The sequence below is a fragment of the Bombina bombina genome, chromosome 1 (assembly GCF_027579735.1).
Source record: "Bombina bombina isolate aBomBom1 chromosome 1, aBomBom1.pri, whole genome shotgun sequence".
NCBI classification, from domain to species: Eukaryota; Metazoa; Chordata; class Amphibia; order Anura; family Bombinatoridae; genus Bombina; species Bombina bombina.
The window spans coordinates 47,994,423-48,016,817 of NC_069499.1; the positions used below are offsets into that span (position 1 = coordinate 47,994,423).

General features: G+C 43.1%; 1 protein-coding gene across 1 annotated transcript in view; it reads right to left on the reverse strand.

Annotated features, from left to right (window-relative positions):
* KTN1 (kinectin 1) overlaps nucleotides 1-22,395 on the reverse strand; it is a 394,527-nt gene that overhangs the window by 38,897 nt on the left and 333,235 nt on the right. Inside the window, 3 exon segments of the mRNA XM_053697334.1 lie at nucleotides 13,938-14,030; nucleotides 14,115-14,204; nucleotides 21,798-21,878. Of these exon segments, the coding sequence (XP_053553309.1) occupies nucleotides 13,938-14,030; nucleotides 14,115-14,204; nucleotides 21,798-21,878 (264 nt within the window).

The following is a 22,395-nucleotide window of genomic DNA, read 5'->3' on the forward strand; positions in this document are numbered from 1 at the left end:
CCCAACAGGAAATGGCAAAGAGCCCAGCAAAGCTGGTCACATGATCCCTCCTAGGCTCCGCCTTCCCCAAGTCATCTCGACCCGACGTAAAGGAGGAATATTTGCATAGGAGAAATCATATGATACCGTGGTGACTGTAGTTAAAGAAAATAAATTATCAGACCTGATTAAAAAACCAGGGCGGGCCGTGGACCGGAACACACCCGGTGGAGAAAGTAAATTATCAGGTAAACATAAATTCTGTTTTCTCCAACATAGGGTTGTCCGGTCCACGGCGTCATCCTTACTTGTGGGAACCAATACCAAAGCTTTAGGACACGGATGAAGGGAGGAGCAAATCAGGTCACCTAGATGGAAGGCACCACGGCTTGCAAAACCTTTCTCCCAAAAATAGCCTCAGAAGAAGCAAAAGTATCAAATTTGTAAAATTTAGTAAAAGTGTGCAGTGAAGACAAAGTCGGCTGCCTTACATATCAGAATCAACAGAAGCCTCGTTGGCTTGAAGGCCCATGTGGAAAGCCACAGCCCTAGCTGGAATGAGCTGTGATTCTTTCAGGAGGCTGCCGTCCGGCAGTCTCGTAGCAATCTGATGATGCTTTTAAGCCAAAAGAGAGAGAGGTAGAAGTTGCTTTTTGACCTCCTCCTTTTACCAGAATAAACAAACAAACAAGGAAGATGTTTGTCTAAAATCCTTTGTAGGCATCTAAATAGAATTTTAAAGCACGAACTACATCCAAATTGTGCAACAAACGTTCCTTCTTTGAAACTGGATTCGGACACAAAGAAGGCCCTGACTATCTCCTGGTTAATGTTTTTTGTTAGACAACAACTTTCGGAAGAAAACCAGGTTTAGTACGCAAAACCACCTTATCTGCATGGAACACCAGATAAGGGGGGAGAACACTGCAGAGCAGATAATTCTGAAACTCTTCTAGCAGAAGAAATTGCAACCAAAAACAAAACTTTCCAAGATAATAACTTAATATCAACGGAATGTAAGGGTTCAAACGGGAACCCCCTGAAGAACTGAAAGAACTAAATTGAGACTCCAAGGAGGAGTCAAAGCTTTGTAAACAGCTTGATTCTAACCAGAGCCTGAACAAAGGCTTGGAACATCTGGGCACAAGCTGCCGACTTTTTGTGAAGTAACACAGATAAATGCAGAAATCTGTCCCTTCAAAGAACTTGCAGATAATCCTTTCTCCAAACCTTCTTGAAGAAAAGGATAGAATCTTAGGAATTTTATATGCTTGTCCCTAGGGAATCCTTTAGATTCACACCAACAGATATATTTTTTCCATATTTTGTGGTAGATTGTTCTAGTTACAAGGCTTTCTGGCCTGAACAAGAGTATCAATGACAGAATCTGAGAACCCTCGCCTTTGATAAGATCAAGCGTTCAATCTCCAGGCAGTCCAGTTGGAGTGAGACCAGATGTCGGATGTTCGAACGGACCTTGACAAGAAGGTCCCGTCTCAATGGTAGCTTCCATGGTGGAGCCGATGACATATTCACCAGGTCTGCATACAAGTCCTGCGTGGCCACGCAGGAGCTATCAGATCACCGATGCCCCTCTCCTGATTTGATCCTGGGCTACCAGCCTGGGGATGAGAGGAAATCGGCGGGAATACATAAGCTCAGTTTGAAGGTCCAAGGTGCTACTAGTGCATCTACTAGAGTCGCCTTGGATCCCTGGATCTGGACCCGTAGCAAGGAACCTTGAAGGTTCTGACGAGGAGGCCATCAGACTCCATGTCTGGAATGCCCCACAACTGAGTAATTTGGGCAAAGATTTCCGGATGGAGTTCCCACTCCCCCGGATGAAATGTCTGACGACTCAGAAAATCCGCTTCCCAATTTTCCACTCCTGGGATGTGGATTGCAGACAAGTGGCAGGAGTGAGTCTCCGCCCATTGAATGATTTTGGTCACTTCTTCCATCGCCAGGGAACTCCTTGTTCCCCCCTGATGGTTGATGTACGCAACAGTCGTCATGTTGTCTGATTGAAACCGTATGAATTTGGCCTTTGCTAGCTGAGGCCAAGCCTTGAGAGCATTGAATATCGCTCTCAGTTCCAGAATATTTATCGGGAACTGAGATTCTTCCCGAGACCAAAGACCCTGAGCTTTCAGGGGTCCCCAGACCGCGCCCCAGCCCACCAGACTGGCGTCGGTCGTGACAATGACCCACTCTGGTCTGCGGAAGCTCATCCCCTGTGACAGGTTGTCCAGGGACAGCCACCAACGGAGTGAATCTCTGGTCCCTGATCTACTTGTATCGTCGGAGACAAGTCTGTATAATCCCCATTCCACTGACTGAGCATGCACGAGTTGTAATGGTCTTAGATGAATTCGCGCAAAGGGATCCATTGCCGCTACCATCAAACCTATGTACTTCCATGCACGTGCGCTATGGAAGGAAGACCTGGAACAGAATGAAGTACTTGACAAGAGTTTAGAAGTTTTGATTTTCTGGCCTCTGTCAGAAAAATCCTCATTTCTAAGGAGTCCTATTATTGTTCCCAAGAAGGGAACCCTTGTTGACGAGATAGAGAACTTTTTTCTACGTTCACTTTCCACCCGTGAGATCTGAGAAAGGCCAGGACAATGTCCGTGTGAGCCTTTGCTTGTGGATGGGCACGGACGCTTGAATCAGAATGTCGTCCAAGGTAAGGTACTACTTGCAATTGCCCCTTGGTCTTAGCACCGCTAGAAGGGACCCCTAGTACCTTGTGAAAATTCTTGGAGCAGTGGCTAATCCGAACGGAAGTGCCACAAACTGGTAATGCTTGTCCAGAAATGCGAACCTTAGGAACCGATTGATGTTCCTTGTGGATAGGAATATGTAGATACGCATCCTTTAAATCCACCGTGGTCATGAATTGACCTTCCTGGATGGAAGGAAGAATTGTTCGATGATGGTTTCCTTTTGAACGATATGGAACCTTGAGAAACTTGTTTAGGATCTTGAGATCTAAGATTGGTCTGAATGTTCCCTCTTTTTTGGGAACTACGAACAGATTGGAGTAGAACCCCAATCCCTTGTTCTCCTAATGGAACAGGATGAATCACTCCCATTTTTAACAGGTCTTCTACACAATGTAAGAATGCCTGTCTTTTTATGTGGTCTGAAGACAAAGTTGACCTGTGGAACCTCCCCCTTGGGGGAAGCCCCTTGAATTCCAGAAGATAACCTTGGGAAGACTATTTCTAGCGCCCAAGGATCCAGAACATCTCTTGCCCAAGCCTGAGCGAAGAGAGAGAGTCTGCCCCCCACCAGATCCGGTCCCGGATCGGGGGCCAACATCTCATGCTGTCTTGGTAGCAGTGGCAGGTTTCTTGGCCTGCTTTCCCTTTGTTCCAGCCTTGCATTGGCCTCCAGGCTGGCTTGGCTTGAGAAGTATTACCCTCTTGCTTAGAGGACGTAGCACTTGGGGCTGGTCCGTTTCTGCGAAAGGGACGAAAATTAGGTTTATTTTTGGCCTTGAAAGACCTGTCCTGAGGAAGGGCGTGGCCCTTGCCCCCAGTGATATCAGAAATAATCTCTTTCAAGTCAGGGCCAAACAGCGTTTTCCCCTTGAAAGGAATGTTAAGCAATTTGTTCTTGGAAGACGCATCCGCTGACCAAGATTTTAGCCAAAGCGCTCTGCGCGCCACAATAGCAAACCCAGAATTTTTCGCCGCTAATCTAGCCAATTGCAAAGTGGCGTCTAGGGTGAAGAGTTAGCCAATTTGAGAGCATGAATTCTGTCCAAAATCTCCTCATAAGAAGAATCTTTATTGAGCGCCTTTTCTAGTTCATCGAACCAGAAACACGCTGCTGTAGTGACAGGAACAATGCATGAAATTGGTTGTAGAAGGTAACCTTGCTGAACAAACATCTTTTTAAGCAAACCCTCTAATTTTTTATCCATAGGATCTTTGAAAGCACAACTATCTTCTATGGGTATAGTGGTGCGTTTGTTTAGAGTAGAAACCGCCCCCTCGACCTTGGGGACTGTCTGCCATAAGTCCTTTCTGGGGTCGACCATAGGAAACAATTTCTTAAATATAGGGGGAGGGACGAAAGGTATGCCGGGCCTTTCCCATTCTTTATTTACAATGTCCGCCACCCGCTTGGGTATAGGAAAAGCTTCGGGGGGCCCCGGGACCTCTAGGAACTTGTCCATTTTACATAATTTCTCTGGAATGACCAAATTCTCACAATCATCCAGAGTAGATAACACCTCCTTAAGCAGGGCGCGGAGATGTTCCAATTTAAATTTAAATGTAATCAACATCAGGTTATCAGCTTGTGAGAAATTTTCCCCTGAACTCTTGAAATTCTTCTCCCTCAGACAATAACCTCCCTGGCCCCTCAGGACTGTGTAGGGGCACTTCAGAACAATATCATCAGCGGTCCTCATGCCTCTTCAATTTTTTCTAAAACGGGCAGTCGCGCTTTCGCTGATAGTGGGCATTTGGGCTAAAAAAGGTTATTTGATAGAATTATCCATTACACCGCCGTGTAATTGTTGCATAGTATGGAGTATTGGCGCTTAGGATGTACTAAGGGGCCTCCTGTGTGGGCAAGACTGGTGTAGACGCAGGAGGGGATGATGCAGTACCATGCTTACTCCCCTCACTTGAGGAATCATCTTGGGCATCATTTTCTCTAAATTTTGTGTCACATAAATCACATCTATTTAAATGAGAAGGAACTTGGCTTCCCCACATACAGAACACAGTCTATCTGGTAGTTCAGACATGTTAAACAGGCATAAACTTGATAACAAAGTACAAAAAACGTTTTAAAATAAAAAACCGTTACTGTCACTTTAAATTTTTAAACTGAAACACACTTTATTACTGCAAATGTGAAAAAAGTATGAAGGAATTGTTCAAAATTCACCAAAATTTCACCACAGTGTCTTAAAGCCTTAAAAGTATTGCACACCAAATTTGAAAGCTTTAACTCTTAAAATAACGGAACCGGAGCCGTTTTTATATTTAACCCTTTACAGTCCCTGGTATCTGCTTGCTGAGACCCAACCAAGCCCAAAGGGGAATACGATACCAAATGAACGCCTTCAAAAAGTCTTTTCTGTGTATCAGAGCTCCTCACACATGCATCTGCATGTCATGCTTCCCAAAAACAAGTGCGCAAAATAGAGGCGCGAAAATGAGGCTCTGCCTATGATTAGGGAAAGCCCCTAGAGGATAAGGTGTCCAATACAGTGCCTGCCGTTATTTTACATAATTCCCAAGAATAAAATAATTCCTCAAAGCTATGAAAGTATTAAATATGTTTATATATAAATCGTTTAGCCCAGAAAATGTCTACAGTCTTAAAAGCCCTTGTGAAGCCCTTTTTTTCTTATGTAATAAAAATGGCTTACCGGATCCCATAGGGAAAATGACAGCTTCCAGCATTACATCGTCTTGTTAGAATGTGTCATACCTCAAGCAGCAAAAGTCTGCTCACTGTTTCCCCCAACTGAAGTTAATTCCTCTCAACAGTCCTGTGTGGAAACAGCCATCGATTTTAGTAACGGTTGCTAAAATCATTTTCCTCTTACAAACAGAAATCTTCATCACCTTTCTGTTTCAGAGTAAATAGTACACTACCAGCACTATTTTAAAATAACAAACTCTTGATTGAATAATAAAAACTACAGTTAAACACCAAAAAACTCTAAGCCATCTCCGTGGAGATGTTTGCCTGTACAACGGCAAAGAGAATGACTGGGGAAGGCGGAGCCTAGGAGGGATCATGTGACCAGCTTTGCTGGGCTCTTTGCCATTTCCTGTTGGGGAAGAGAATATCCCACAAGTAAGGATGACGCCGTGGACCCGGACACACCTATGTTGGAGAAATTAAGATTTATCAGCATCAATCTCTGAAACAGAATCCTCTGAACCAGAGGAATCATTATCAGAATCAGAATGATGATGTTCATTTAAAAATTCATCTGAAAAATGAGAAGTTTTAAAAAGACCTTTTACGTTTACTAGAAGGAGGAATAACAGACATAGCCTTCTTTAATGGATTTAGAAAACAAAATCTCTTATGTTAACAGGAAACAGGAGTATTAGATGTTGATGGAACAGCAACAGGTAATGTAACATTACTAAAGGGAAATATTATCTGCATTAACAAGTTTGTCATGGACATTCATTACAAACAACAGCTGGAGGAACAGATACCATAAGTTTACAGCAAATGCACTTAGCTTTGGTAGATCCAGCATCAAGCAGCGATTTTCCAGAAGTATCTTCTGATTCAGGCTCAATCTGAGACATCTTGCAATATGTAAGAGAAAAAACAACATATAAAGCAAAATTGATCAAATTCCTTAAATGACAGTTTCAGGAATGGGAAAAAATGCCAGTGAACAAGCTTCTAGCAACCAGAAGCAATAAACAATGAGACTTAAATAATGTGGAGACAAAAATGACGCCCAAATTTTTTGGCGCTAAAAAAAAAAAGACGCCCACATTATTTGGCGCCTAAATACTTTTAGCGCCAAAAATGACGCCACATCCGGTAACGCCAACATTTTTGGCGCAAAAAACGTCAAAAATTACGCAATTTCCGGCGACAAGTACGAAGCCGGAAATAATTAGAAAAAAAATTTTGCGCCAAAAAAGTCAGTGCCAAGAATGACGCAATAAAATGAAGCATTTTCAGCCCCCGCGAGCCTAACAGCCCATAGGGAAAAAAGTCAAATTTTAAGGTAAGAAAAAATTTAATTATTCATATGCATTATCCAAAATATGAAACTGACTGTCTGAAAATAAGGAACGTTGAACATCCTGAATCAAGGCAAATAAATGTTTAAACACATATATTTAGAACTTTATATAAAAGTGCCCAACCATAGCTTAGAGTGTCACAGAAAATAAGACTTACTTACCCCAGGACACTCATCTACATGTAGTAGAAAGCCAAACCAGTACTGAAACGAGAATCAGTAGAGGTAATGGTATATAAGAGTATATCGTCGATCTGAAAAGGGAGGTAAGAGATGAATCTCTACGACTGATAACAGAGAACCTATGAAATAGACCCCGTAGAAGGAGATCATTGAATTCAAATAGGCAATACTCTCTTCACATCCCTCTGACATTCACTGCACGCTGAGAGGAAAACCGGGCTCCAACCTGCTGCGGAGCGCATATCAACGTAGAATCTAGCACAAACTTACTTCACCACCTCCACAGGAGGCAAAGTTTGTAAAACGGATTTGTGGGTGTGGTGAGGGGTGTATTTATAGGCATTTTGAGGTTTGGGAAACTTTGCCCCTCCTGGTAGGAATGTATATCCCATACGTCACTAGCTTATGGACTCTTGCTAATTACATGAAAGAAAACAGAATTTATGTTTACCTGATAAATTACTTTCTCCAACGGTGTGTCCGGTCCACGGCGTCATCCTTACTTGTGGGATATTCTCTTCCCCAACAGGAAATGGCAAAGAGCCCAGCAAAGCTGGTCACATGATCCCTCCTAGGCTCCGCCTACCCCAGTCATTCGACCGACGTTAAGGAGGAATATTTGCATAGGAGAAACCATATGATACCGTGGTGACTGTAGTTAAAGAAAATAAATTATCAGACCTGATTAAAAAAACCAGGGCGGGGCCGTGGACCGGACACACCATTGGAGAAAGTAATTTATCAGGTAAACATAAATTCTGTTTTCTCCAACATCGGTGTGTCCGGTCCACGGCGTCATCCTTACTTGTGGGAACCAATACCAAAGCTTTAGGACACGGATGAAGGGAGGGAGCAAATCAGGTCACCTAAATGGAAGGCACCACGGCTTGCAAAACCTTTCTCCCAAAAACAGCCTCAGAAGAAGCAAAAGTATCAAACTTGTAAAATTTGGTAAAAGTGTGCAGTGAAGACCAAGTCGCTGCCCTACATATCTGATCAACAGAAGCCTCGTTCTTGAAGGCCCATGTGGAAGCCACAGCCCTAGTGGAATGAGCTGTGATTCTTTCAGGAGGCTGCCGTCCGGCAGTCTCGTAAGCCAATCTGATGATGCTTTTAATCCAAAAAGAGAGAGAGGTAGAAGTTGCTTTTTGACCTCTCCTTTTACCAGAATAAACAACAAACAAGGAAGATGTTTGTCTAAAATCCTTTGTAGCATCTAAATAGAATTTTAGAGCGCGAACAACATCCAAATTGTGCAACAAACGTTCCTTCTTCGAAACTGGTTTCGGACACAAAGAAGGCACGACTATCTCCTGGTTAATGTTTTTGTTAGAAACAACTTTTGGAAGAAAAACCAGGTTTAGTACGTAAAACCACCTTATCTGCATGGAACACCAGATAAGGAGGAGAACACTGCAGAGCAGATAATTCTGAAACTCTTCTAGCAGAAGAAATTGCAACCAAAAACAAAACTTTCCAAGATAATAACTTAATATCAACGGAATGTAAGGGTTCAAACGGAACCCCCTGAAGAACTGAAAGAACTAAGTTGAGACTCCAAGGAGGAGTCAAAGGTTTGTAAACAGGCTTGATTTCTAACCAGAGCCTGAACAAAGGCTTGAACATCTGGCACAGCTGCCAGCTTTTTGTGAAGTAACACAGACAAGGCAGAAATCTGTCCCTTCAAGGAACTTGCAGATAATCCTTTCTCCAATCCTTCTTGGAGAAAGGATAGAATCTTAGGAATCTTTACCTTGTCCCAGGGGAATCCTTTAGATTCACACCAACAGATATATTTTTTCCATATTTTGTGGTAAATTTTTCTAGTTACAGGCTTTCTGGCCTGAACAAGAGTATCAATAACAGAATCTGAGAACCCTCGTTTTGATAAAATCAAGCGTTCAATCTCCAAGCAGTCAGCTGGAGTGAGACCAGATTCGGATGTTCGAACGGACCTTGAACAAGAAGGTCTCGTCTCAAAGGTAGCTTCCATGGTGGAGCCGATGACATATTCACCAGATCTGCATACCAAGTCCTGCGTGGCCACGCAGGAGCTATCAAGATCACCGACGCCCTCTCCTGATGGATCCTGGCTACCAGCCTGGGGATGAGAGGAAAACGGCGGGAATACATAAGCTAGTTTGAAGGTCCAAGGTGCTACTAGTGCATCTACTAGAGTCGCCTTGGGATCCCTGGATCTGGACCCGTAGCAAGGAACCTTGAAGTTCTGACGAGAGGCCATCAGATCCATGTCTGGAATGCCCCACAGTTGAGTGATTTGGGCAAAGATTTCCGGATGGAGTTCCCACTCCCCCAGATGCAATGTCTGACGACTCAGAAAATCCGCTTCCCAATTTTCCACTCCTGGGATGTGGATTGCAGACAGGTGGCAGGAGCGAGTCTCCGCCCATTGAATGATTTTGGTCACTTCTTCCATCGCCAGGGAACTCCTTGTTCCCCCCTGATGGTTGATGTACGCAACAGTCGTCATGTTGTCTGATTGAAACCGTATGAACTTGGCCTTCGCTAGCTGAGGCCAAGCCTTGAGAGCATTGAATATCGCTCTCAGTTCCAGAATATTTATCGGTAGAAGAGATTCTTCCCGAGACCAAAGACCCTGAGCTTTCAGGGATCCCCAGACCGCGCCCCAGCCCATCAGACTGGCGTCGGTCGTGACAATGACCCACTCTGGTCTGCGGAAGGTCATCCCTTGTGACAGGTTGTCCAGGGACAGCCACCAACGGAGTGAGTCTCTGGACCTCTGATTTACTTGTATCTTCGGAGACAAGTCTGTATAGTCCCCATTCCACTGACTGAGCATGCACAGTTGTAATGGTCTTAGATGAATGCGCGCAAAAGGAACTATGTCCATTGCCGCTACCATCAAACCTATTACTTCCATGCACTGCGCTATGGAAGGAAGAGGAACGGAATGAAGTGTCCGACAAGAGTTTAGAAGTTTTGTTTTTCTGGCCTCTGTCAGAAAAATCCTCATTTCTAAGGAGTCTATTATTGTTCCCAAGAAGGGAACCCTTGTCGACGGAGATAGAGAACTCTTTTCCACGTTCACTTTCCATCCGTGAGATCTGAGAAAGGCCAGGACTATGTCCGTGTGAGCCTTTGCTTGAGGAAGGGACGACGCTTGAATCAGAATGTCGTCCAAGTAAGGTACTACTGCAATGCCCCTTGGTCTTAGCACCGCTAGAAGGGACCCTAGTACCTTTGTGAAAATCCTTGGAGCAGTGGCTAATCCGAAAGGAAGCGCCACGAACTGGTAATGCTTGTCCAGGAATGCGAACCTTAGGAACCGATGATGTTCCTTGTGGATAGGAATATGTAGATACGCATCCTTTAAATCCACCGTGGTCATGAATTGACCTTCCTGGATGGAAGGAAGAATTGTTCGAATGGTTTCCATCTTGAACGATGGAACCTTGAGAAACTTGTTTAAGATCTTGAGATCTAAGATTGGTCTGAACGTTCCCTCTTTTTTGGGAACTATGAACAGATTGGAGTAGAACCCCATCCCTTGTTCTCCTAATGGAACAGGATGAATCACTCCCATTTTTAGCAGGTCTTCTACACAATGTAAGAATGCCTGTCTTTTTATGTGGTCTGAAGACAATTGAGACCTGTGGAACCTCCCCCTTGGGGAAGCCCCTTGAATTCCAGAAGATAACCTTGGGAGACTATTTCTAGTGCCCAAGGATCCAGAACATCTCTTGCCCAAGCCTGAGCGAAGAGAGAGAGTCTGCCCCCCACCAGATCCGGTCCCGGATCGGGGGCCAACATTTCATGCTGTCTTGGTAGCAGTGGCAGGTTTCTTGGCCTGCTTTCCCTTGTTCCAGCCTTGCATTGGTCTCCAGGCTGGCTTGGCTTGAGGAGTATTACCCTCTTGCTTAGAGGACGTAGCACTTGGGGCTGGTCCGTTTCTACGAAAGGGACGAAAATTAGGTTTATTTTTGGCCTTGAAAGACCTATCCTGAGGAAGGGCGTGGCCCTTACCCCCAGTGATATCAGAGATAATCTCTTTCAAGTCAGGGCCAAACAGCGTTTTCCCCTTGAAAGGAATGTTAAGTAGTTTGTTCTTGGAAGACGCATCCGCTGACCAAGATTTCAACCAAAGCGCTCTGCGCGCCACAATAGCAAACCCAGAATTTTTCGCCGCTAACCTAGCCAATTGCAAAGTGGCGTCTAGGGTGAAAGAATTAGCCAATTTGAGAGCACGGATTCTGTCCATAATCTCCTCATAAGGAGGAGAATCACTATCGATCGCCTTAACTAGTTCATCGAACCAGAAACACGCGGCTGTAGTGACAGGGACAATGCATGAAATTGGTTGTAGAAGGTAACCTTGCTGAACAAACATCTTTTTAAGCAAACCTTCTAATTTTTTATCCATAGGATCTTTGAAAGCACAACTATCTTCTATGGGTATAGTGGTGCGTTTGTTTAAAGTAGAAACCGCTCCCTCGACCTTGGGGACTGTCTGCCATAAGTCCTTTCTGGGGTCGACCATAGGAAACAATTTTTTAAATATGGGGGGAGGGACGAAAGGTATACCGGGCCTTTCCCATTCTTTATTTACAATGTCCGCCACCCGCTTGGGTATAGGAAAAGCTTCTGGGAGCCCCGGGACCTCTAGGAACTTGTCCATTTTACATAGTTTCTCTGGGATGATCAAATTCTCACAATCATCCAGAGTGGATAATACCTCCTTAAGCAGAGCGCGGAGATGTTCCAACTTAAATTTAAATGTAATCACATCGGGTTCAGCTTGTTGAGAAATTTTCCCTGAATCTGAAATTTCTCCCTCAGACAAAACCTCCCTGGCCCCCTCAGACTGGTGTAGGGGCATTTCAGAACCATTATCATCAGCGTCCTCATGCTCTTCAGTATCTAAAACAGAGCAGTCGCGCTTACGCTGATAAGTGGGCATTTTGGCTAAAATGTTTTTGATAGAATTATCCATTACAGCCGTTAATTGTTGCATAGTAAGGAGTATTGGCGCGCCAGATGTACTAGGGGCCTCCTGAGTGGGCAAGACTCGTGTAGACGAAGGAGGGAATGATGCAGTACCATGCTTACTCCCCTCACTTGAGGAATCATCTTGGGCATCATTTTCAGTGTCGCATAAATCACATTTATTTAAATGAGAAGGAACCCTGGCTTCCCCACATTCAGAACACAGTCTATCTGGTAGTTCAGACATGTTAAACAGGCATAAACTTGATAACAAAGTACAAAAAACGTTTTAAAATAAAACCGTTACTGTCACTTTAAATTTTAAACTGAACACACTTTATTACTGCAATTGCGAAAAAGTATGAAGGAATTGTTCAAAATTCACCAAAATTTCACCACAGTGTCTTAAAGCCTTAAAAGTATTGCACACCAATTTTGGAAGCTTTAACCCTTAAAATAACGGAACCGGAGCCGTTTTTAACTTTAACCCCTTTACAGTCCCTGGTATCTGCTTTGTTGAGACCCAACCAAGCCCAAAGGGGAATACGATACCAAATGATGCCTTCAGAAAGTCTTTTCTATGTATCAGAGCTCCTCACACATGCGACTGCATGTCATGCCTCTCAAAAACAAGTGCGCAATACCGGCGCGAAAATGAGGCTCTGCCTATGATTAGGGAAAGCCCCTAAAGAATAAGGTGTCTAAAACAGTGCCTGCCGATATTATTTTACCAAAATACCCAGATTAAATGATTCCTCAAGGCTAAATATGTGTAATATATGAATCGATTTAGCCCAGAAAAAGTCTACAGTCTTAATAAGCCCTTGTGAAGCCCTTATTTACTTTCTGAATAAACATGGCTTACCGGATCCCATAGGGAAAATGACAGCTTCCAGCATTACATCGTCTTGTTAGAATGTGTCATACCTCAAGCAGCAAAAGACTGCTCACTGTTCCCCCAACTGAAGTTAATTCCTCTCAACAGTCCTGTGTGGAACAGCCATGGATTTTAGTAACGGTTGCTAAAATCATTTTCCTCTTACAAACAGAAATCTTCATCTCTTTTCTGTTTCAGAGTAAATAGTACATACCAGCACTATTTTAAAATAACAAACTCTTGATTGAATAATAAAAACTACAGTTAAACACTAAAAAACTCTAAGCCATCTCCGTGGAGATGTTGCCTGTACAACGGCAAAGAGAATGACAGGGGTAGGCGGAGCCTAGGAGGGATCATGTGACCAGCTTTGCTGGGCTCTTTGCCATTTCCTGTTGGGGAAGAGAATATCCCACAAGTAAGGATGACGCCGTGGACCGGACACACCTATGTTGGAGAAAAGGTGTTTAGTTTAATAGCCTGTCTTGTATTAAAGGGACAGTCAAGTTAAAAAAAAAAACTTTCATGATTCAAATTGGGCATGTAATTTTAAACAACTTTCCAATTTACTTTTATCACCAATTTTGCTTTGTTCTCTTGGTATTCTTAGTTGAAAGCTAAACCTAGGAGGTTCATATGCTAATTTCTTAGACCTTGAAGGCCGCCTCTAATCTAAATGCATTTTGATAGTTTTTTACCACTAGAGGGCATTAGTTCACGTTTCATATAGATAACATTGAGCTCATGCACGTGAATTTACCACAGAGTCAGCTCTGATTGGCTAAAATGCAAGTCTGTCAAAAGAACTAAAATAAGAGGGCAGTCTGCTGAGGCTTAGATACAAGGTAATTACAGAGGTAAAATGTGTATAATTATAACTGTGTTGGTTATGCAAAACTGGGGAATGGGTAATTAAGGGATTATCTATCTTTTAAAACAACAAAAATTCTGGTGTTGACTGTCCCTTTAATGTAACTACAAGTATGAGATGTCCCCTAAGATTCTACATGTATCAAACACCTATAGACAGAGAGCTTAGCGCCACCTGTCTCTTGCAGTACTGTACTGCTACACATCGGTGTATAAGAAAGAAAATCATGAAAATCCTGTTTGGCTGGTGCAGTGAACATGAATCGAGAGAGAAAGAGGATCCTGCTAATAGGTTATCAAGACACAAACCTCGTTTAGCTCTTTCTGCGATTCCTCCACTTTAACCTTCCATCGTCCCTCTTCCTCTTCCACACTGCGCTGCAGCCGCTGTAGGATTCCCTCCTGTAAATACAAAGCATTATGTTGCCTACTGGTGGTACAGTTTGCACACAGAGGATCACAGAGCTGACAAAACAAAAAAGGTACCGTTTCTGCGAGAACCGACTTGTATTTCTCACATTCTTGCTGCAGCAGCACATTGATTTCTGTGCCCTCTTTCAAATTCTGCTCCATTGCCTGAATTAAACGAAAACACAGAGTGAGGCGTGTTGTTCAAGGTCAAGAACTACGGTTGTAATGTAACGTGGTTTATTTCTTCATTGTGAAACTTTTATAATTCATACAGAGAATGCAATTTTATTAAGCAACTTACCAATTTACATCAATTATCTAATTTGCTTTGTTCTCTTAGTAACCTTTGTTGAAAAGCATAAATAGGCAGGCTCACGAGCGGCAATGCCCTACTGGGGGATAGCTTAATTGGTGGCTACACATATATGCCTTTGTCATTGGCTCACCCAATGTGCTCAGCTAGCTCCCCGTAGTGTATTTCTGTTCCTTCAACAAAGGATACCAAAAGTATGACACAAATTGGTAGACGTATTTTGGAAAGTGGTTTAAAATTGTATGCTCTATCTGAATCAAAAGAAAAGTTTGGGGTTTCACGTCCCTTTAAGAGTAGAAAAGGTCGGAGTAATGTTCACACATTAAGTTTGCCTTTAAGTTATAAACAATATATTCAATTGCAAAACAACATTTTAAGTACTCAATGAAATGTACAACAGGGCAGGGAAACTAAAGAGGTTTTAGTTAAAGATTCTAAACCAAACAAGTTTATTTTCGCCACTGATTTTTCAATTTTACTAAAGATAGACAGGCAGATACATAGACAGACAGGCAGGCAGATACATAGGCAGGCAGGCAGGCAGATACATAGGCAGATAGGCAGGCAGATACATAGACAGGCAGGCAGGCAGGCAGATACATAGACAGATAGACAGGCAGGCAGGCAGGCAGGCAGATACATAGACAGACAGGCAGGCAGGCAGGCAGATACATAGACAGATAGACAGGCAGGCAGGCAGATACATAGACAGATAGACAGGCAGGCAGGCAGATACATAGACAGATAGACAGGCAGGCAGGCAGATACATAGACAGATAGACAGGCAGGCAGGCAGATACATAGACAGATAGACAGGCAGGCAGGCAGATACATAGACAGATAGACAGGCAGGCAGGCAGGCAGATACATAGACAGATAGACAGGCAGGCAGGCAGATACATAGACAGATAGGCAGGCAGGCAGGCAGATACATAGACAGATAGGCAGGCAGGCAGGCAGATACATAGACAGATAGGCAGGCAGGCAGATACATAGACAGATAGGCAGGCAGGCAGATACATAGACAGATAGGCAGGCAGGCAGATACATAGACAGATAGGCAGGCAGGCAGATACATAGACAGATAGGCAGGCAGGCAGATACATAGACAGATAGGCAGGCAGGCAGATACATAGACAGATAGGCAGGCAGGCAGATACATAGACAGATAGGCAGGCAGGCAGATACATAGACAGATAGGCAGGCAGGCAGATACATAGACAGATAGGCAGGCAGGCAGATACATAGACAGATAGGCAGGCAGGCAGATACATAGACAGATAGGCAGGCAGATACATAGATAGGCAGGCAGGCAGATACATAGACAGATAGGCAGGCAGGCAGATACATAGACAGATAGGCAGGCAGATACATAGACAGATAGGCAGGCAGGCAAATACATAGACAGATAGGCAGGCAGATACATAGACAGATAGGCAGGCAGGCAGATACATAGACAGATAGGCAGGCAGGCAAATACATAGACAGATAGGCAGGCAGATACATAGACAGATAGGCAGGCAGGCAGATACATAGACAGATAGGCAGGCAGGCAGATACATAGACAGATAGGCAGGCAGGCAGATACATAGACAGATAGGCAGGCAGATACATAGACAGATAGGCAGGCAGATACATAGACAGATAGGCAGGCAGGCAGATACATAGACAGGCAATTTGTATAGTGCACGTGCAGAAGCACCATCAGATTAATAAATATCTATATCTAAAAAAATAAAAAATTAAAAAAAAAAATACATTTAATTTTCAAGGCTTGTAGCGATAGTGAACTAAACACGTACTTCCTAGTTTAATTTAATTTAAAGGAACATTAAACCCAAATGTTTTCTTTCATGATTCAGATAAAGAATATAATTTTAAACAACATTCCAATTTATTTCTATTATCTAATTTGCTTCATTCTTTATATATCCTTTGATGAAGAAATAATGTATATGGGTGAGCCAATCTAACGAGGCAATAATGTGCAGCCACCAATCAGCAGCTACTGAGCCTATTTATATATGCTTTTCAACAAAGAAAAACAAGAAAACAAAGCAAATTAGATAAAAAGTAAATAGGAAAGTTGAATAAAATTGCATGCTCTTTTTAAATCATAAAAGAAAAAACATAATTTATGCTTACCAAATAAATTCCTTTCATTACGGATAGGGAGAGTCCACAGCTTCATTCCTTACTGTTGGGAAATACAACACCAGGCCACCAGGAGGAGACAAAGACACCCCATTCCTCATTACCCCAGTCATTCATTCTGCCGAGGAAACAAGGAAAATTAGGAGAAATAGGGTGAAAATCTCCATTTCTACCCTAATGTTTCTCCTACTTTTCCCTGTTCCCTCGTCAGAATGACTGGGGTAATGAGCAAGTTGGATGGATATTTTATTCAACTTTCCTATTTACTTCTTTTATCTAATTTGCTTTCAGGAACTGACATTTTACAAGTTTGATGTTTTTGCTTTGCCTGAAGCAGCTTTCGGGAGAAATGTTTTGCAGGCTGTGGTGCCCTCAGAATAGGGTCCACCTCTTCCTTTTGTTCCCTCCTGTTATTCATTTAGTGTCCTCTGGAGCTTGGGTATAGTTTTCTCAACAGTAAGGAATGAAGCTATATTAGGAAGGAAAACATAATTTATGCTCAATCTCCACGCAGTCAGCCTCAGAAAATCTAGATTTGGATGAACAAATGGACCTTGTATCAGCAGGTCTCTGTGACAAGGTAACTTCCCTGGAGGAGAGGAGGACAGCCACTACGTCCACAGCCACGATGGAGCAAACAGGAATACTGATACACGCTCCTGCTTGATGCAGGCCACCACTCGAAGAAGAAGAGGTAATGGAGGAAAAAGATATACGAGTTTGAACCTCCAGGGCACTGCTAGTGCATCTCGCGACCCGTACCTGGGTAGCTTGGTATTGAGACGGGACGCCATGAGATCTCCGGCATCCCCCACTTGCTGCTTATCTCTGCAAACACCTCGGGATGGAGAGACCATTCCCCTGGATGGAAGGATTGCCTGATGAGAAAATCCGCCTCCCAGTTGTCCACAGCCGGAATGTGGATCGCTGATAGCGAACAGCTGTGGGCCTCCGCCCACTCCAGAATCTGAGATACTTCCTTCATCGCCAAAGAGCTTCTCGTTCCCCACTGATGGTTCATGTAAGCCACCGAGGTTATATTGTCTGATTGAAATCTGATGAACTGGGACAAACCCAGAAGTGCCAAGCCTTCAAGGCCTTGAAAATTGCCCGTAGTTCCAAAATATTGATCGGGAGGGAGGACTCCTCCTGAGTCCACAACCCCTGTGCCTTCCTGGCACCCCAAACAGCTCCCCATCCGGATAGGCTTGAATCTGTAATCACAATCTCTCAGGATGGTCTTAAGAAGCATGTCCCTCGGGACAGATGATCTGGACAGAGCCACCAAGAGAGCTATTCTCTCAACCAGCTGTCTAATACAATCTGTTGAGACAGATCTGAATGATCACAGTTCCACTGCCCCAGCATGCACAGTTGTAAAGGTCTGAGATGGAATCTGGCAAAAGGAATCATGTCCATGAAGGACACCATGAAACCAATCACCTCCATACACTGAGCCACAGAGGTCCTCAAGGAGGTCCGGAGGGCAAGACATGCCAAAGTTAACTTGCAACGTCTCTGGTCGGTTAAAAATATCCTCATTTATGGGGAACTTCCGGGCGGCGGCCATCTATGGACGCAAAACTGCCAGCTGCTCACACCTTCCTGCTAAGATTACAGAATATAGCAAGATAAAGCTATTATTTGGGCTTCAAATTGTCAGAATCAGGACCATAAAAAGTTAGTCTTTCTTTTGATGCCTCCTTCCTTAGGATCGTGCAGCACTTTCGGTTACCGGAGCTATTTCGAGGCTGAGGCCTTTTCAGAATCCCCCCAGTGACTCCCATACGGGTAACCAATGTTGCGCAGCCCCCATTGTGGGCTGTTCAATACATAAGCACCTAACGCTTCTAATATGGAACCATATACCAATGATGGCTTTCTTGAGGAGCTGCAATACCTACTAGCTGACTACCTTGTGGCATTTGAGGAATCACTGTCAGCAGCACTAAGCACTAATGGCGGCTGCTCCGCTCAGAAACCTACCCTACCTAAGCTGGATTCTCCGGAGCATATTAGAGAGACTGATAAGGAGCCCCAGTGTTCACTTCCCATACCTTACAACTCTCAGCCGGAATCAACTGATGTGGGCTTTGCAGTGTGGAAAGAGGAAATTGCAGCTGGGTCACCATTTCTGAGTATTCACATAGGCACTGGAGATACAGGCAGACATGGCTCAGTGCTGCCCCGGGAGCTCTGTGGCCTTACACCTACAGGGACCACGGGTGTAAACTCTGCTCTAGTCACTCTGATCCCGCCACCCGCGCCGATGATCATACCAAGTATCTTACCTGCTCATATTAAGGCGATCTTGCCCATGGGATCTCTGACTCCAACTACCGAGGTGGCCATCGTGCCCAGGCTTACTTGCACTTACTCTGCTCACCTCGATATCACGGCCACTACAAGTCATTTTCGACCGTTGTCCCATCTCGGGTCTGAGATTGCAGGGAATCATTTGGCCTGGCGGTCTGGTGTGGGCTGAAGGACTGCTGGATCTTGCAGCTACCTTAGAGAGCTGTCACACTGAAGTACTTTAAGTGATATAATGTGGACATGTCTCTCTTGTAATAAGTAGCTTGGCACACACGTTAAGCAACAGGTCCCAGACACAAAACTTCAGGATGGCTATCGTTGGGATAGCCTGGTCTGGTAAAATATGTCTATGTCTCAATTCATACACAGTACAGCTTCTATTTAAAACTCTATCACTTTGTACCTTTTATGTAGATACCTAAAATGGAGTACATTAGAGTTGTTGATCTTTAGATATCCATTAGTGCACAACTGCATATTTCCATGTTTATGACTATTTACTCTTAGTATTAGTACTGAATATAATATTAGCCCATATGTGACCGCCATAGTTTGGTATCCCAATGCTTCCACATATCATAATCCTTATAGAGCCATATTGTGTACGTAACTTACTAAAAGCGAGCTAGTTCCACTTCCTCCCCATCCCATGTTGTTTTAGCTCCATCAGCATCAAATTAAATAATAATGCCCTATGTATGTTAGATACTTACAGAAGTGTTAACACTTCCATTGTATAGTGGCCAATATTGCATTTTCATATTAATATAGTCGCCCACCTATTTCCTAACCCAAGAAGCTTGTAAAGAGTCCAAAGAGATGCCTTATAGATTTAATACTTGATATGTTTCCCCTCTTGCTCCCTTATATATATATATACACGTTGATGTTATTGGTTTAGGCGAGGCCATTGCTTCCCATATGGGGATTTATTCTCCCGAAGTTAAGGCACTTGATTATATGGGTTAACTATTTGTTTCAAATAAAAAATGAGGTTTATCATTGGAGACCCAAAAGTGGTCTCCAGTGTTGGTAACTCCCTCCTATAGCTGGCTTGTTTATTTGTGAGGTCCAAAAGTGGCCTCATATATTATTTGGGAGGTACATAGAACATTAGGCAACCATGTGACACAGTAGATGTTTCCTTTGTAGGAGCAAATGTTGAAAATGTTTACTGTTATGCCTTACATTGTCTGCAATTTTCTATTTTTTTTTCTTTTTTTATGACATGCTCTTATCCCTAAAGTTTCCCACTCTTTCCATATACCTTGTTAATGGGTCCAGGAGAGACCATTATTAATTCATGTGGGATTTTGTTTGATTACTAAATAGCTATGTTTATATGGGACTCTAACTGCATAATACCTGGAGAATGTGAGGCTTTGTAAACAATATATGCGACTACTGTACTATAAGATGTAGTGTATAATCTTTATCGATGTCACTGTTGACTATTATAATTGTAACCTTTATTATTTTAACCTCAATAAAAATTAAAAAAAAAAAAAAAAAAAAAAAATATCCTCATTTATATGGAGTCTATTATAGTACCCAGAAATTCCACCCTAGTACTTCGGATAAGAGAACTCTTTTCCAAGTTTATTTTCCATCCATGTGATCGAAGAAGACTGAGAAGGGACCAAAGAATTCTTCCGCAAGACATATGGATGGTGCTTGCACCAGAATATTGTCCAAGCATGGGGCTACTGAAATACCCTGAGTTCTAGCAACTGCTAGAAGAGCCCCAAGAACCTTCGTAAAGATTCTTGGAGCAGTAGGCTAGGCCAAACGGAAGGGCAATGGACTGGAAGTGCTGGTCCAGGAATGCAAACCTCAGGAACTGAAAGTGTTCCCTGTGGATTGGAACATGAATGAAGCATCCTTCAGATCTATAGTGGTCATAAACTGGCCTTCCTGAATTAAAGGAAGGATGGACCTTATTGTCTATCTTGAAGGAAGGGACACTGAGAAATTTGTTTAAGCACTTTAGGTCCAGAATTGGGCTGAAAGTTCTCTCCTCCTTTGGGACCACAAAAAAGTTTGAATAAAACCCCAAACCTCTTTCTTCAATAGGCACCGGGACAACAACTCCTGAGGATAGATCCCGAACGCACCCTAGAAAGGCATCCCTCTTTTCTGGTCTGGTATTATTATTATCAGTTATTTGTAGAGCGCCAACAGATTCTAAAGGACGGTTCCTCCGCAGCAGGAGACTTAGACGCTAAGGACTCTGTTAGGTGTTAGTGTGTGATTGCTTAGGAGCTGTTAGCAGTAGTCTGGATGGTTTCGCAGAATAACTTTCCCTGCATCTCCAGACTCCTAAAGACTACTTAAAACTCCAGTCATATCTCGAAGGGCAGATAGCCTTTTTCAAGACTCTCCGAATCTTCTGACACTTCTCTGCCACCTCCTAACGTGACGAAAGGCAAAGAATGACTGGGGTAATGAGGAAGTGGGAGGGATATTTAAGCCTTTGGCTGGGGTGTCTTTGCCTCCTCCTGGTGGCCAGGTGTTGTATTTCCCAACAGTAAGGAATGAAGCAGAGGACTCTCCCTATCTTAGGAAGGAAATGTGTGTTTCATGTCCCTTTAAAAATTTAGAATTATGAGAGGTTGAACTTATAGGGGTAGTGTACTGTAAAATGTGTCCCTCTTTAATGTGTCCCCAATAATTCACTTTACCTTCTGGAGTGTATTATATTGTTTACAAATAGCACATTTATCTTTATTCTGTCATGTAAAATAGTTGCTTTTGCCTGTTGAAACCACCACCTACAATACTGCAATAATGGCTACAGAGTACTAATGTAAACAAGAGGAAACATCAGAAATCAATCCCCCAGTGAGGGTTAGGAAATAGAGAGCCCCGCATATTTCAAATTCTTATCAGATGCTTGCCCCTTTAAGCTACTGAAGTACACGTGGCTAGGAAAAGTGTTACCTAACTGGAGCTACACATGCAGTTTCACAACTTACCTTCACATTCTCTAATCCTGCTGAGTCACTTAAACACTCTTGTGCCAACTTCTCAAACTGCTGAACCCATTCACAATGCCGCTAGAAAAAAAAATATTAATGAGCTGAAGCAACAACAAAAAATTATATAAAAACATAATTTATGTAAGAACTTACCTGATAAATTCATTTCTTTCATATTAGCAAGAGTCCATGAGCTAGTGACGTATGGGATATACATTCCTACCAGGAGGGGCAAAGTTTCCCAAACCTCAAAATGCCTATAAATACACCCCTCACCACACCCACAATTCAGTTTAACGAATAGCCAAGAAGTGGGGTGATAAGAAAAAAGTGCGAAAGCATATAAAATAAGGAATTGGAATAATTGTGCTTTATACAAAAAAAATCATAACCACCACAAAAAAGGGGCGGGCCTCATGGACTCTTGCTAATATGAAAGAAATGAATTTATCAGGTAAGTTCTTACATAAATTATGTTTTCTTTCATGTAATTAGCAAGAGTCCATGAGCTAGTGACGTATGGGATAATGATTACCCAAGATGTGGATCTTTCCACGCAAGAGTCACTAGAGAGGGAGGGATAAAATAAAGACAG